The following is a 17,245-nucleotide window of genomic DNA, read 5'->3' on the forward strand; positions in this document are numbered from 1 at the left end:
AACTGAATGGGCTCTTCAGGCATTTCTTTCAAACCCAGCTGGGAAGGAGTTTTAAAGGGCAGGCATTAGAGGTGGGGATTCTGGGTGAGGAATCTCAGCCAGGGAGCCAGGCCAGGGCCTTCACTGTGATATAGAAAGTGACCCTCTGCTGGAACTCCTCAGTTCCAAGGTAGTCTTTAGCTTTAAACTGCTATGCAGTGTGAGTAATTCCCCTGTGGAAGAAAATTTAGCACTGATAGTAATGCTACTTTTGTCATGAAAATCCTGAAATCCTGGCTAATCTCAGCTGAACTCAGTCTAGATTGAGCCATTTCCATAACATGAAAGTATAACCTGTAGCCACACCAGCAAATCCAGCTCTTAACATGGACATTTCAAGGAAAGACTAAGGAGATCTACAGCACCTAGAACCACTAAAAATGATGACTTAGGGAAATAATTTGGCTTGGATTAAATTATTAAATATTAAAGTAGAGTTTAACATAATCAAATCAAATGTCTTTATCTGAATAGATTTTCCCTTCTGGGTAGTGTGTCATTTGGTCAATCTTCTCCAAATCATTAAAGTCACTCACTAGATACCATTTGAGTGCCTAGGATACACTCTGTTAGGGGTCAGTAATCTAAGTGAAAGAAAGGCTTCTACCCATGAAGATCTTATTGTCTATTCAGAGAGACAGACATGAGAAAGCAAGTGAAGCAAAGGGTTAGATGAATGACAATACGCTCATAACTTCCAAATTCCAAATGATACATTCAAACCCTGCAGTCAGAGCCTGAAGAATCCAGCCAAACCTCCATGGCACCATGTGTGTTTTGGGGGTCGCTGGCATTTCCTGTTGGCTCAGGGGTTCTCAGTGCCTACACAATCTCATTTTTCAGTGCTGCTTAGCACCGTCATTTCCAACTTAGCAAGCTCAAATGCCACAGGGCCTTTCCTAATTATAGCAAGCTCGGTGACTTTTTTAAAATAGCCTTACCAAGAAATTAAGTATGCTTAGTATTCTCGGTGTTTTTAGCAGATTATTAAACACTGTTTAAGATACACTTTGCATGACACCATTTCATGTGGAGTCTTTGCTCAAAGACTATAATCCTAGTGCTTTTGTTTCAATGACTTTATACATTTAAAAAAAAAAAAAAACTTGACTTCTATTACATAAGACATTCAGATTTAATTTACCTAAAATTAAATTCCAGCTACATTACTGATAGTGATATTTTAATGATACATTTATGAAGCAGTCCCTGACGTGTGTAACTCTACCCCTATGACCAGTGTCCAGGGCAGGGATTGACACATGGTTTAAAGTGAAGCACGGGATGCTTCACAGTCAACTGGAAAGAAACACTGTCTTTTATTGACTTGGTGTGAACTCGGGAAGACGCAGGTCTTTCATTTTCTGTTAGCAGCGATCCTGCCACCAAACTCGGCCCAACATTAAAGAAACCTTAAAGAAGGACAGAGTTATTCCCAACGTCAGTTTGAGCACCTGTATCAACCCCTACGTGAGGGCATTCTATACCTGGCCTTGCATATAAGTGAGCCTAAAATGCCTTTTTATGTTCAGGGCTATGAGTTAGGTTGGATTTCACTGGCAAACCAGAGAGACCTAACAGTCTCATTTGCAGGGAACAAGGCAGAGAGGAGACTACAGACAAAACAAGGATAAGTCATTCTGTATTTATTTGGTATTCAATGCACCTCCCTTTCCAGACAGAAAAGACACAGTCTGAGATATACCATTTTAATAAATCTCCCACATCCAGCTTTACATCCTGAATTTTTATGCCCTGAAATTAAGTTTTGTCACCATCATACAGAAGTAATTAAAATGTTTCCCTGAGATTATAAGGCTGTGCCTTTGTCCACAGAATACCCTTCCTTCCAAAATTCAAGAGAAAAGTTGGAAAAGGGAAGTCTTCTGGTTGGTGGGAAAGGCAGATTACTTAGATAGAATTCCTGAGAAAAAGGTGTAGAGTCAACCACACCACTAATAAATTTTCCCTGGCTGTGAACTCTTATCCTTTCAATGTCTCCAAACATTTCAGAAGGGAAATTCATGCATTCCATATAAAGACGTTTTAGCTCAATGCTATACGCAAAGCAGTTTCACTTCTGTTAACTGCTATGGTTGCCTTGATGCCTCAGTGTCCAGAAAAATGCAGAGCTAGTGAGGTATGGACAGCCTTCCCCAGGGGCATATGGGAAAAAGAAAAACCCAAACATGGATGATGAGGAAAAAGCTGTCATCATACTACACAGTTCAGCCTGCAATGTTTTTCAAAATAGTTTGAAGTCAAAACAGCCTATGATCCTCCCCAACTAGGAATGGGGAGGGACTTAGTGGATGATTATCTCAAATGAGCCAATCCAAGGCAGCAAAGCATAAGGCAGGTGGGCGTGAGTCTTCCAGTCTTGGAGCAATGACAGTCAGCTCTGTAGGCAATGCAACTTCAGCAGGAAATCACCCTCCCAGGTTGCAACAACTCACACGTGGGAAGGAGCCAGCTGACTGGGATCAGTCCCAGTGTTGTCAGTCCTCCACCCACCATTCCCCTAGAATGGCACAATGGAAGGACTGTGTTCCCTACTGAGGAATCCACTTTTTAAGAATAAACAAACAAAGGTTTCTATAATCTGACCCACATTCCACAGTGGAGAAAGGCACTGGGTTCCGGGGTGGGGAGGCTGGGAAGGGAGCAGATGTCAGGCAAACATGCTCGGGGACAAAGTGCTAGAGAGCACGCAGGCCTCTGAGCACGGAAAAGGGAGAGGCAGGCTGAGCATCGGTGGCCGTCGCACTTCCAGGAACAGCATCCCATGGACACAAAGCTCCCAGTTTCCTCCCCTAGGTTCTCCTATAGTTCTGACAGGCTTTCACCATGTCTTTCAAGAAGTTAGGAACTCCATTCTGCAAAGGAAAGGAGACTGTCATTTCTGTATCCTCACAGCAATGACTCCTGATTCTTCAGGGTGTGGCTAAGGTGAAAGAAGATGGCTTTGGGAATATAAATATGACAACAGGGACTCTGAGCAGATTTTCACAGAATGTTGCCACAGATGATGACAAAAGGGGAGAGGCAGGACACAGGTAAGGCAGGGGTCTTACTGTTTTAAGACCTTGTTACATATTTTGGCTTTTGCTAATAAAAAGCTAAGATATTTATGAGATATCAATTTTTGAAAGGAAAGATAAAACAGGAAGTGGCATGGCAGGGGAAAGAAACAAGAGCAAAGACTTGCTTTATAAAATTGGACAATGGTAAGGATTGGGGGGCAAGAGTGGGTATGTCATCCTTTAGTTAGTGTTGCTCACTGTTTAAGAAATTCCCTACACATTTTTCTATTTACTCCTTCTCTACAGGGTGGGGCTATCCGTCTCCATTTTTAAGGGGGAAGAAATTGATGGTTTCTCTAGATTACACAGTCAGAAGCAGGGCCAAGATTCAAACCATCTTGTGTTTGGTTCAAAGCCTTTTCACTCTCCCAGGGAACCGGTGAGCCCTCTCGCCAGTAAGTAGGACCTTACAAAGCAGGCTGAATGGTCAGCATGATTCTAGGTTTTAGGCAGTCTTGAATGACCCTGGTACCACTGGGGTTCCTCTCCTTACAGAAAAACAATATAACCACAAAGAACCTGGAGACTTCTCCAGGCTTGAATATGGTTAGTTGTCTCCCAAGCTAGGTCAGCCTAACTCCTCCATGGGCAGATACAGGATCCACAGGCACCCTTGTTCCTACAGGGAACAGGCGACTGTTTGGGAGGTTCCAGAGAGTGATCCTGGAGGGGTCTTGGTGCAAACAGGGTGGGGCTGGCATTCCTTCTAAAATTTGTCTTTTGTCCCAGCCTGTATTGTGGGCATTGGCCACCACAGGCCTAACATAGTCCATCAACCAAGCAGTTTCATAAAAGATCATCACGAGGCCTGAGACAGCACATCTCTTCAAGCTGACAGCCCCACAGGCTAAGTGAACGGCTGTCAAACACACCTCCCCTCCCGCTTCCTGGGGTCTCACCTTAGCAGCCCAGTTAATGACCCAGGACGGAATCTGGCCACCTGGATTATCGAAGTAATACATGAAAACTAGAGAGAGAGAGAAAGAACAATTCAGGAGGGAACCTGTTAGGAAGATACAGTACAAACCTCGCAAACCTTCCACTTTCATATCCATCTCAGAAAGTAAGGACGTGGGTTACACAGGACTCCCGGAGACTGTCCCCTCTGCCTTGCCTTGCAAGAGACTTACATAGAAACATTGTGGAAAACAGCCAAGGCACCTTCTGCGGCTATTTATTAATCACCTGGCAAGCGATACACTTAGACACAGCTTCTCATTTAATCATGGCTCTCGTTAATTACATTAATCCTAAGAAGTTGCTAAGATTAAACCCTCATTTATAAATGATGAAGTGAAGATTCAGAAGAGTGGGATGACATGCCCAAGCGGCACATCTTAACACACATCACAACTAAGTTTAGATTTCGCCTCAGCCTCGAGCCCACACCCACTCCAGGCCAGCAGGTGGCTGCATGGAACTCCTGCACCCAGGGTCTCTTTTGAGGCTGGAACTCGAGGCAGACAGGTTCTGAGTCCCTGGGTTTTTGCTGAGGAGGAGCTGCCTCGCAGAGGTGGTCCCACCGGCCCTCCTGCCCACCCCTGTCCAGCTTGTGCATGTACAGGACATTTCCGAACCGAGTTTTGAACTTTCTGATTCCCTTGGTGGGTGTCCTAATGTCACCTAGACCATGCAAGAGTCACTAAAGAATGAACTGACCCACATGCTAGTCTACCCAAGCTTCTGGGGGTGAACTGACTCGCTCTTGTTTCTTTTGGACCGGTGGCCAGTCTCTGACCTCAGGGAATAAGCATCCTGCATTTTCCGTGCCTGCAGTCAGTGCAGTCTTCACACGGGGAGCCCTGGCAGGCACCCCAACCCATGTCCCCTTTTTACCTTTGCTCCCCTTCTTGCCATCACTCTGGATTGCCAAACTCTGCTTGTACTGCTTCACCCGGATCACACCTGACTTCTCTGGAAACTGCGGCTCAGAGGTGCTCTGGGCCAGGATCACGTGGACTTTCCGCCCCTCAAAGTCCAGCTCTCGCCGCTGCCGCACGTAAACATACTACACCGCCAGTCAAGGCTCAACAGAAAGGCCTGCATCTCAGCTAAGCAGAAGGGAAGCCCACAGCAGAAACAAAGGCACATGATTCCACTCCTCTACTCGGTGACTGCGCCCTTGCTGTTATCTCAGGTCCTGTGCCGTCTGCCCACCCACCTTACAAAAGTCTGGCTCCTCCCACCTGGTGGTGTCATTTAAGAGGACGCATTACCCACTGGAGATTGGTTCCCTGCCGCTTTCATTATGTGGGGAACCCACTCCTCCTTTCTCCAAGAAGGCAATGAGATCTCAGACGACTGGTCACTTATCAGCTGTGTCATCCTGGGTGTGCTACTCAACTTTTCTGCTATTGGTTTCCTTCTACAGGAAAAAAGGGTAACACTGCCCTGCAGATAAGCTTGGTGGGAACATGGGAGAGACTGAAGCAGAATCTCACTCACTAGACAATGGGGTCATTGCTCTCTGTCCTCCCCCAAAGGCCCTAATTATTGACCTCTGGGCACAGAGGACGGTCAGGCAAGGGTGCTTACACCTGGCAATCATAGGAAGACGCATGAATAACCAAATAATGAGTAGGCAGATGGCCTCACTGGGTCTGGCTCACCAAGCATCACAAAGCCATTTCATCTCAATAAACACTCCCAGACCAGCCACTGTGTCTATGGCACGATTACAGGGAAGGTAATTCGATTTTAAGAAACAACAGGGGTCACCACTTACTGAGCCCTTATCACGTACATATATCATGGGCTTTATGTTTAGCATCAGCTTTGAAACTGAGAACGTCGCTGTGAATTCAGTATAAATATTCCCGTCTTATAAATGACGAAATTGAGACTCAGAGAAGTAAAGAAAGTTGCAGAAGATCCCGCTGCCCAGCTGATGTGACGGAGTCTGTATTTGAACCCAGATGAGGCTCTCAAACCTGGTGAGACTTTCATAGCTGCAGAGGGCTCAGCTCTTTAATATGTTCATCGGACTTTCCAATGATGGAAATGTAGGCTTCATAGAAGGAATTAAAGCTTAAAAACAATCCAAAAAAGCAGTAGAAGTATAATACAGGTTCACTTACTGCAGCAGCCTTGGCCACGGCTGCAGGCCGCTCAGTCTCTGCGGCAGCCACGGTGGTCCGGCCCTCCCCAGGCACGCTGCGGAACGTCTGTCGCCCCCACACGCTGCTCCCTGAAGAGCAGGTGCTCACATGTTTCCAGGAAGGGATGATGCTGCCTTAGCTCTGCATTCCCTCCCTCCCAAGCCTTCTGGTTTTTCCTCAGCAAACACTGTCCCACAACTTGCTCAGTTCACGTGACAGATATTCCCTGACACTCACTGCAGAAATAACTTGCTATTTGAACTGCAATCTCACAGGGTTCTTTCAGCAGTTGGTAGGTCCAGTGCAGCACCCAGGCTACAACTAGAGAACCACCCGTTCACTAAAGCCCAGAGAAGTGAAGGGCCTTTTCCAAAGTCACACAGCAAACCGGGAGTGAGCACACACTCACTCTGGGAGCCTTCCCTCCAAAACTAATGTTCTTTCCTTCTTCACTGTTCTCTGTTCTCAAAACCTGAACAGCCCTGTAGATACAAAGACCGAGATACTCATCATGGGATTGTGTGGCATTGGAAAGACAGCGAAACAGAACTGCAAGGAACCCCGAGCGCTGCTCCCGAGAACGCCCCCCAGCAGGGCCCTGTGAGGTCAGAGCGGTGGCTTTGCTCTGGTCCAGATCACCGTCTCTGGATACAGCTGGACCTGGGTCCACGCCTGCATCTGCTGCCCGTAACGGTGAGACCCTGGCGAGAAGCTGAGCAGGGTTCTGAACGTCCCTCTGCTTCAGTTTTCTTCCCTGTCTGAGGGGGACGATGGCTCCTAGCCTGCACAGTTTTGGCAGGATGAGAGAAAACCATGTAAAATCTCGGAGATTACGTAACCACAATTGGCTGAAATACATACCACCTGTATGCAAACTACCTAGCAGTCTGTAGTTTGTGCCAAACAATAACCCCTTATGGAGTCTGTGATGGGCCAAGCCAGGGTACAGCAATCACACAGGAACAATACCACACACACTCCCACGCCCCCTCTCTTTCTAGAGCACAATTATTCAGGAGTATACAGGCTTACAGAATGTTACAGCTGGAAAAGATTCCAGTAGTCATCCAGTTCAGTGGTTTCCAAGCATTTTTTTTCTTTTAATCTCCAAGATCCTTTATTTAAAGGATCCTTTATGGAAATTCAGTGTGTAAGACAATCAGCTGCTATGACTGAAGACAAGAGTGAGGTCAAAATCACACCTACCCCCACCCCTATTCCACCCAATCTGTCTGCCCAGCAAATGTTCATCAAACCCTCCTAGCCTGCCCCTAAGGGGGCCTCACAGAACCCCAGAGTGTCAGCTAAAACTCCCCACATCTGTTCAACTGCTTCATATCATAATCAAGGAGACTGAAGGGGCAAAACATAACACACAGTGTCCAGAGCCAATAATCGGGAAGGAGGGGAGGTGGAGAGAGCTGGAAATGTGGGGCCTGAGTTCAGCCCCTAGTCGGCTGCTACGTAAGTCAGCCTCTGTCTCCTGACTTCTCTGGGTCCCGGCCTTCTCCTCTATAGACTGAGGGAATGTACTGGAGACTCGTTGTGAAAAGTTGTTCTCAGATGCCTAACCCTGTGGCACAAGGGCTTCCCAGAAAAGGTTCAAGAAAGTATGAGCTGCCTTCCTGTGACCCCGGTTAAAGACTGTCAGGCCCAGGAGTCATACTCGGAGGTCTCTGAAAGCCACACAAGAAGGAAGAGCTTTAGCAGATGCTTCTGCAAGACTCAAAGACAATGCTGTCCCCACCTGCTGGACACACCACCATTGGGTGATGGCCACAGGGCACAGAAACACTTTAGAAAGCTGAGGAACAGTGCACCTTTGGAAAGGATACATCTCTGTTAGACATAGGAAAAGGGTACTTCATTTGCCAGTAGACCACCGTTTCTCCATTGCATTCTTTTTCATAGAGTTCTAAGAAAAGAAACAAAACAAAGAAGTTACTGAATCTGGAAGGCTCTTTGGTTTCAATTAAGAAAAAGCTTTGATATGCTGCCGACCCTTTAGGGATGCTAAAACACTAACTCATAAGGCACAGAATTCTGGAAAAAGTCTGATAGATTCATTACCATTGAAAGCTTGTTGCCAAGAGGCAGAGTCTAACGGATATAAAAATGCATTAAAAATAAAAGAACCCAACAAAAATTGTTCATCATATAGCACAAACAGTCTCAAAATTCAGTGAAACCAAATTAGGAATTAAAATTTAAGGTTTAAAAATCAGGGTAACCACTAGATGCTGAAGCTGAAACTCCAATACTTTGGCCACCTGATGCAAAGAACTGACTCATTTGAAAAGACCCTGCTGCTGGGAAAGATTGAGGGCAGGAGGAGAAGGGGACGACAGAGGATGAGATGATTGGATGGCATCACCGATGTCATAGACATTGGTTTGAGTAAACTCCGGGAGTTGGTGATGGACAGGGAGGCCTGGCGTGCTGCTGTCCATAGGGTCGCAGAGTTGGACACAACTGAGTGAATGAACTGAACTGAACCACTAGATGTCACTAGATTACCAACAATTACACTGCTGTGCCCTTACTCCCCTCTTTAGACTTCTTGACTGAGTACAGGTGTCCTGGGACTCAGCCACCCAATCTGGTGTGTTCAGTTGAGAAATGAAGGTTTCAGAAAGTTCAGAGTCCTTCCTAAAAAGCTAGGAAGTGGCCTAACTGTGCTAACTCTAAGTTTCTTGCCTATCTTCCATGTTGCTTTCTGTCACAATTACGGGGACCAATCCACCATGCTATTGCATGCAAATAGCATCAGCCATTGGAGGGAGATAGTAAAAGAACGCTACAAAGTGTACAGACTCTGCCCCTATGCTGTGTAGGAAGCTTCTAATTAAAGGAGCCAAGTCAAGTCCACTGGAAGAAACAAAAGAGTACCTTTGAGAGATACTGACTTTGGCAATGTGTTAATTAATATAGCTTTTGAAATAACAAAATCTATTAGAAGCAGACCATGGGTAAAGAGCTTGCCAGTCCACTGGTCCAACAGGCTGCAGATGCCCTTGGAAGGAAGGGGATGAGTGGATATCTGTTGCTTTGCCTGCTTGGCTGTGACTCCCCGGTTCTTGTACCAGCATCTCACTCTCCTTCAGAGCATCAGCTTTCTCTCCTTCATTATGTAGTTTACGCAAAAGTGACTCAGAGATAACCACAGGGCTAGAAAATTGAGCTAGACGTGGCCATGGTGATCAGTTTAGGGATGGCGTATGTGGACAAGACTTGGCTTGCCACTCTTGTATGTTTAGGCCAAAAGGGCTTTCATAAAGACTCTCAGATAGCTCACAGAAGATCTAGGAGGACTAGAGTTAGGTGAAGAACCTCAGGATTATTCCAGAGAAGTCACACTCCTGTTGCCTCTGGACTTTATTCCACAGTGGGGACATCTGATGCCAAGTACCACACATCAGAAACTGCCAATGTCCACAGGACATGACTGAACCATGGCTGCCAGGGCAATGGACAGGGAACACCCGCCTTCACCCTTGACTAGGTGGACATCACAACTCCGCCTACGTAGGAAGCCCATTTGATAACACTGAGCAACCCAAAATCAAGATAAACGTCCCCAGTACGTAAGCAAATGATCGATGCTGACGCAATTAGAGCCTGTCCTGTGACTCTGAATGCAATGAGTAGGAAAATTCCTATTCCTCTGGGGTGATGAACTTTGTTAGAACGTAAGCCTGCGTCTTCTGGTGGCGTCTTTGTCATGGCACAAGAATCTGCCCGATAACGCGGTCCACACAGAAGGAAACAGAGTCAAGCTGGAGAAATGAAGTAGCGAATGCAGCTCACCTGGAACGAGACACACATGCCGTTTCCAATGTCATAAACCAAAGCAAAAAAAGCTTTTTCCTTTTCTCACACTGGCATTTGTTACCTTTTGTTTCTTGCAACCAAGATTCCTGACCACAGCAAGGCTCTCTCAAGGTTTCTGGCCCCCGGGCTAGCTGTATTTATTTCACTGTGACTGACTGGGATGGCAGAAACTACTCCCCGCTGTAAGTGGCAGGAAGATCCTCTATCTATCGCTGCTCATAACTCTCCACTATTTCCAGGGAAAAATCGAAGAACCCTAGCCTGGTGGTCAGCTTAGGTCCTTGGGGATCTGGGCCCGCCTTCCAGCCTAGTTCCAGATTCTGCTCTCCAACTACCCAACAGCACCCAACTGCTCACAGTTCTCTAACATTTTATGTTGTTTCATGCCTTCTCTACTTTACTCATGCCGTCCCCTTGGCCTTGAATGCCCTTAAACCACTCAGGCCCTCATCTCCTCATATATATATATATATATAAAATCTTGTTGCTTGTAAAACATTGATTCAACCTCTAAAACAAAGCTTCAATACCACCTTTTCCAAGAAGCCTTCCACGATCACCTCGGTTTATGGGATGACAACAAAACTTAAAATAAGAACAAAACAGCCCTCAGAGTGAACTGGAGAGGGACTTTAATAGTATGCAAGGAACAAATCCTGAGGACAGCAAAGTCATATTTAACTTAGCACTTTAAGATGCGTTTGCTAAAATTTAAAACGAAAAATATAGCAAAGTTATTCCTTTTGCTTACTAATGACTAGAATAAATAACATGGGATTCTACTTTCTAATTGGTTTTTGAAAACTGTGTCACTCACCTTTAACATATTGGTCCCACTGTTTCCTATAGGTTAAGTCCATATAGACATCTGCAAGCAGATCTGGTAAGCAGTCTTCCAGAACACCAAAGACCTTATACGCATACAATCCAGTCTGCTACAAAAACAGAACAGGCAGAAACAACCTGTTGATTGCCACGTTAAGATTATACAGCATCTGAAAAGTACCTGTTCATGTAACACCATTATTGAGCACTTTCCCTTGGTCCTGGTGACACAATGGTGAAGAGGCAGTCGGGAGCCTGTCCCCATCGGTCCTATATATACGGCCTTAGGCATTGGTGCTGGTGACAGCTATATGTTACCCTGGCAATTTAAAAGAGGGTTATGTGACAAATGGCGCCTGAGTTGCAGGGGGAGCAGAGCTAGCGGTATCTCCTATCTTATCAGGTGTTCAGGAAATATCTCCATGAGGAATTTATCCAAAGAGTCTGTTCTAAATGCTAGAAGGAGTTCAGCATGGGAAGATGAGGAAATCCTGTTCCTGGCTTGGGGGAAGGCCCTTAGGTTGACGGGCTGACTTACTCAGGGAACAGAAAGCCAGTGGTTCCAGAGCACTCTGATGAGAGGGCTGTAGCAGCTGAGGCCAGACAGGTAGCAGCCCTGGGTCCAAAGGGCTTTGCGACTCAGGGTAAAGGGGCCAAGATTTTAGTTTAACTACTGTGGAGGACCAACTCACGACTTCAAACAGGGAAATGACTTTAAGTGGGGGTGGGAAACCTATACAAGATGATTCTTGCTGCTTGGTAGAACATAGCACGAGGGAGCATGGAGACGGGTCAGAAGACCCGGGCAGCGGTCCAGAAAAGGAATGGCGGTGACTGGGCAGGGAGGTAACCACAGTGCTGGGGAGAGCCCAGAGATTCAGGGACACATTTTGGAAGTAGCATCAGTAGGAACTGCCGACCGACGGGCTGTGGGGACAGAGAGGCAAGAATCGAGGATAACTCTTGGGGTCTTTACTGAGCAACCAGGTAGATGGGAGAGGCGGCTCTTTGTGGGCTGTGGGGTAACCAAGAGCTCTACCTTGGGCAAGTGGAGTTTGAGATGCTTATTAAATACCCACGTGGGTGTATCATATAGGCAGCTAGCACCCAGGATTCAGACTACTATTTTAAATAACCACGGGCATAATGAAACCCAACACATTGTTTTACCAATTCCAAGACAAAATTTTTCACTAATGGCTCCTTTTTTTTTTTCCTACAAATGATTTATGTATAAAAGAAATGAATGGGGAAAGAAACATTAGCTTTAAATTATACTAGTCCCTTTTATTGAGAAAAAGGACATTTCTATATTCTTCATTACAAGAGATTTCTCTTCTCTTCATGTTAAGCTCTTCTGCGAGGGTTCTGGACTGCAGTTGGTAACACTATACACTTCAGTCTGTACAATGGCAGCTCACAATTCCTGGCTCCCACCTTGTCAAAGGATCTATTATTAAGATAAAATCAATGGCTCAGATTAATTTCAGCGCAAAGGCAAACAAACAAAAATGAAATTTTAGACATACTCATACTTTCAGGTGTGAAAGCAATCCTTTGACTAATCAAACATGAGTGAACTTATCTTTTTAAACACTGTTCCAGAGAATCATGTGAAGTCAAGGTGTAAAATGGAGAATCTTTCTAAAGATCCTGACGCTTCAAGGGTCTCCTGACTCAGGTGGGATAAGTACACCCCAGTTTGGGAATCTCATATGTACATGAGAGTGCCTGGCAGGTAATGGAGGTAAAATTGAAACTTAATTCATAAGGTTTCAGCTCTAAAAGTCTGTGTCTTTATACCAAGGGTTTCCAACCAGCAAATGACAAACTGGTGTGCCTTACCAGTGCTGTGCCATGGATGCCCCATAGGAAGGGCAGGACTAGGGAGAAATATCTTCTCCTCCTGCCCTCTCCCCTCAAACTCGCACATGGGAAGATAGTGAGGGTTTATACACAACACACATCTACACCCACACACACTAAAATCAGCACCGACAGAAAGAGAGACAATGCACTTCTGTGCGGGAATATTGGGTCTCCATTTTCCATACTATTAATCTTGGGTCTAAGACTAATCTTGGGTCTAATACTAATAATATTGGGTCCCCATTTTCTATACTATTAATCTTGGGTCTAATACTAATAATATTGGGTCCCCATTTTCTACACTATTAATCTTGGGTCTAAGACTAATCTTGGGTCCAATACTAATAATATTGGGTCCCCATTTTCTTGATATGGGCTTCCCTTGTGGCTCAGCTGGTAAAGAATCTGCCTGCAATGCAGGAGACCTGGGTTCAATCCCTGGGTTGGGAAGACCTCCTGGAGAAGGTAAAGGCTACCTATTCCACTATTCTGACCTGGAGAATTCCATCGACTGTATAGTCCAGGAGGTCGCAGAGTCAGACATGACTGAGTGACTTTCACTTTCACATTTTCTTTATATAGAGAAATATCAGTAACCTCAGATATGCAGATGACATCACCCTTATGGCAGAAAGCAAAGAGGAACTGAACAGCCTCTTGATGAAAGTGAAAGAGAGAGTGAAAAAGCTGGCTTAAAACTCAACATTCAAAACCCTGAGATCATGGCATCTGGTCCCATCACTTCATGGCAAATAGATGGGAAATACTGGAAACAGTGACAGACTTTCTTTTTTGGGGCTCCAAAATCACTGTAGATAGTGACTACAGCCATGCAATTAAAAGACACTTGGTCCTTGGAAGAAAAGCTATAAGAAACCTACACAGCATATTAAAAAAACAGAGACATTACTTGGCTGACAGAGGTCCATCTGGTCAACGCTATGGTTTTTCCTGTGGTCATGTATGGATGTGAGAGTTGGACTATAAAAAAGGCTGAGTGCCAAAGAATTGATGCTTTTGAACTGCAGTGTTGGAGAAGGCTCTTCAGAGTCCCTTGGACTGCAAGGAGATCAAACCAGCTAATCCTCAAGGAAATCAGTCCTGAATGTTCATTGGAAGTACTGATGCTGACGCTCCAACACTTTGCCCACCTGATGCAAAGAACTGACACCTTAGAAAAGACCCTGATGCTGGGAAACATAAGAAGGGGACGATGGAGGATGAGATGGTTGGATGGCATCGTTGACTTGATGGACATGAGTTTGAGCAAACTCCAGGGTTGCTGATGGACAGGGAGGCCTGGCGTGCTACAGTCCATGGGGTCTCAAAGAGTTGTACATGACTGAGTGACTGAACTGAACTGATTTTCTATACACTGAGCAAAAGGAATAATTATGTATGGAAAAATGATCTTCTCAGCTTCACATGAGTTAGCTTTGGTTATCTGGATGCATGAAGACAAAGTGTTTCCTGGAATTAGTCCCCTTCCCTTCTGAATGTAGTTTCTGCTCTTAGTGACTCCACTCCAGTAATATCACAGAAAAGAAAAAGAGAAAGCCCTCTAGAAAGAGAAAAATAGAGTGATGTGACTTACAAGAATACCCAAGAATGAACTACTATGACAACTTCCTTTAAACATTCCCTTCATGGCAGGACTGAGAAATGCACCAGAGAAGCAAAATGCTTGGTGATACCTTTGCTAGTCCATCAATGAAATGTTCTTTTCAAGCACCTAGTAACCTCACTCAAATTCTGGGTCAAAGCAATTTTTTACCCCTCAATTCTTTCAAAAGAAGGGGTTTGTTTCAAAAGAAACAAACTCACATTTTCATTATGTCTCTTAAAAATGAAATTTTCATAATTATAAAAGTAAGTCATATTCATTGAGAAAAATGAAAAGATGCCAAAAATAATAAAGAAAACTAAAACATGTAACTTCAGAATCCTCAAATACCAACTGATAATATTTTGCATATTTTTTGAGTAAATAAATATTTCTATGTGTTATAAAATAGTATAAACTTATAAGTTATAAGATAGTATAAACAGACTGTATTCTTATTTTTAACTACATCATTTTGAAACTGAGTGATCACAGCTAATTTTATTATTCTATAAGTTATTTCTGTTTCCATATATTTTCACAATTATGAACACTGCTGGAAAAATTATTCCAAATGGACAAACCTGGTTCATAATTCTAACTTCTTCATTAGGCAAGCAAAATGCTTCTTTAGAGATAAATTTTAGGGTAAATGACATTAACATTTTAATGCTCTTTATACTTTTTATAAATCTTTAAGAAAGAATTTTACCTATTTATACTCTCACCAGTAGCAAAGAAGCATCTCACCAGGACTGGGTACCACTGTTTGTACAAATAATTTAGTAGGAGGAAGCATAAATCTTAGTTTTATTTGGGCAATGTACTGATGTGTGATTCTCTTTCAAATTAGAGATATAATTCTGGTGCAAAATTTTTTGCAGATACGTTTTGAAATTCTAACATTTCAATAAAATGACTCTAAACAAGTTTACACAAGAGATGCTTGGCTTTTCCTGAAGGTCCTCCAGAAAAACACTTCTAAGAATGGCTCAGTTTCTTTATCTAAAGTAAAATGTAATGCATGCTTTTCTTTTTAAAATTCCTTTTAATTGCAGTATAGATGATTTACACTGTTGGGTTAGTTTCTGCTGTACAGCCAAGTGAACTAGTTATATATATATCCACTCTTTTTTAAGACCCTGATGTCGGGAAAGATTGAGGGCAGGAGGAGAAGGGGGAGACAGGATGAAATGGCTGGATGGCATCATCGACTCAAGGGACATGAGTTTAAGCAAACTTTGGAAGACAGTGAAGGACAGGAAAGCCTTGCGTGCTGCAGTCCATGGGGTCACAAAGAGTTGGACATGACTGAAGGACTGAAAAACAACATACTTTTCTAATGATCCACTGATCACAGGATACTGTAATTTCCTACACTACAGGTGGTAAAAGAATTATTCAATGGTAGAGAATCAGTTAATATCATGTGTAGAATATAATTCCCAGAAGAAACAGGAGATTCATTATAGCATATACTCTCTTTCTTACTAAGAAAATTGCACAGCTAATAATTTTCTATCTCTTTTACAGGTAGAGGTTGCCATAAGACAATTCCTTCTTCTTTTGAATATGGATATGATGTCTAGAGCTGAAGCAGCTATTTTGTGATTAAGAGACAATAAAAATGAGAAAGCAGAGTGAAAATATTCGGAGTTTTACTGACATTGTTGATCAACTGATTCAATGCCAGCAACAGCTAACTTCTGGACTACTTGCTAGGTGAGAAATATAAACCTCTTTTGGGGGATTTCCCTGGTGACTCAGCTGGTAAAGAATCTGCCTGCAATGCAGGAGACATGGGTTCGATCCCTGGATTGGGAAGATCCCCTGGAGAAGAGAACGGCTACTCACTCCAGTATTCTGCCCTGGAGAATTCCATGGACTGTGTAGTCCAGTGGGTCCAAAGAGTCGGACAGGACACGACTGAGTAACTTTCACTTTCACTTTACTTGTTTAAGACTTTGTTAATCCAGCTGTCTGTTACTTGCAGCTAAAAGCAATCCTGCTTATTACAAGTGGTTCTTATTGAGAAGTTTATTTGAGCTCTGTGATCCCGAAAAACAACAGACATTAAGAAACTCTCTCATGCTTTGTGTTTCAAAAAACAGCTTATCACAATAGAATCACTTTTACACACACATACACACACCCTTTGTTTACCTATCACAAGGCCAGACACAACACCTCTAAATTCCCTTTGACGGTCCCACAAATGATCCGCTAAGCTACTTATTCCAAAGATCAATAGGCACAAAATGCTTGTTAACCAAACTAGTTGAGCATCTCCTTCCTCCAGAATCTGAATTTTGGCCCAGCCTCAGTCTAAGCAGCATCCAGCCCTGCTGAGAATGAACTGGGCTCAGGGTAAGATATTCTGTTTTATTCTCCAGCAGACCACCTTCACCTCACTTTCCCCACATGCGGTTTCAGTCTTGCTGACTCCTCTCGCTCTGCTAAAAAAAAAAAAAAAAAAAAAGACTTTTCTGCCTCACTGCTGAGAAACTCACGGATCTTATGGTCAAAGTATTCTTCCTAATACAATAACCTCCAACTCTAAGTCCAGATTTGTTTCTTATTTGACATTAAAGTAGACTGACAAAATAGTACTGATCAGACTTCTGAACATTTCCAAGCATGTAAGACTATGTAAATTCATTAAAATAGTACAAAAATACATAAGCACTACCAAAACGAATAGTTAAGGAAGAGAAATAAGAGATAATGGACACAATTAATGGACATTAAACTGCAGCATATTTAATTTTGCATAGAAATCTGAAACTTCACACACTCTATTATAGAAAGTTCCACCTCCTTCCACTATGAGGAAAAAAAAAAAACGTAAAAATAAAAAAAAAAAAGAAAGAAACGTGAAGAAAAGGAAAAAAAAAAAA

General features: G+C 43.6%; 1 protein-coding gene across 4 annotated transcripts in view; it reads right to left on the reverse strand.

The window, feature by feature from the left end:
• The window catches only part of LOC120866506 (phosphatidylcholine transfer protein), a 193,226-nt gene that overhangs the window by 166,863 nt on the left and 9,118 nt on the right, over positions 1 to 17,245 (reverse strand). For 2 of the 4 annotated variants that reach the window (XM_040244289.1, XM_040244291.1), the window contains exons 2-6: positions 10,869 to 10,986; positions 8,056 to 8,135; positions 4,959 to 5,130; positions 4,022 to 4,089; positions 1,666 to 2,915 (exon numbers count right to left, since the gene is read on the reverse strand). The exons of 1 other annotated variant lie outside the window; for it this stretch is intronic. In XM_040244289.1, the coding sequence (XP_040100223.1) occupies positions 2,853 to 2,915; positions 4,022 to 4,089; positions 4,959 to 5,130; positions 8,056 to 8,135; positions 10,869 to 10,986 (501 nt within the window). In that variant the 3' untranslated portion in view covers positions 1,666 to 2,852. Of the gene's footprint in view, positions 1 to 1,665; positions 2,916 to 4,021; positions 4,090 to 4,958; positions 5,131 to 8,055; positions 10,028 to 10,868; positions 10,987 to 17,245 lie in introns of those variants that run through there. One more of the 4 variants, XR_005721673.1, reaches the window with a different exon arrangement.

Source organism: Oryx dammah, unplaced genomic scaffold (genome assembly GCF_014754425.2).
Source record: "Oryx dammah isolate SB20612 unplaced genomic scaffold, SCBI_Odam_1.1 HiC_scaffold_8, whole genome shotgun sequence".
Classification (NCBI taxonomy): Eukaryota; Metazoa; Chordata; class Mammalia; order Artiodactyla; family Bovidae; genus Oryx; species Oryx dammah.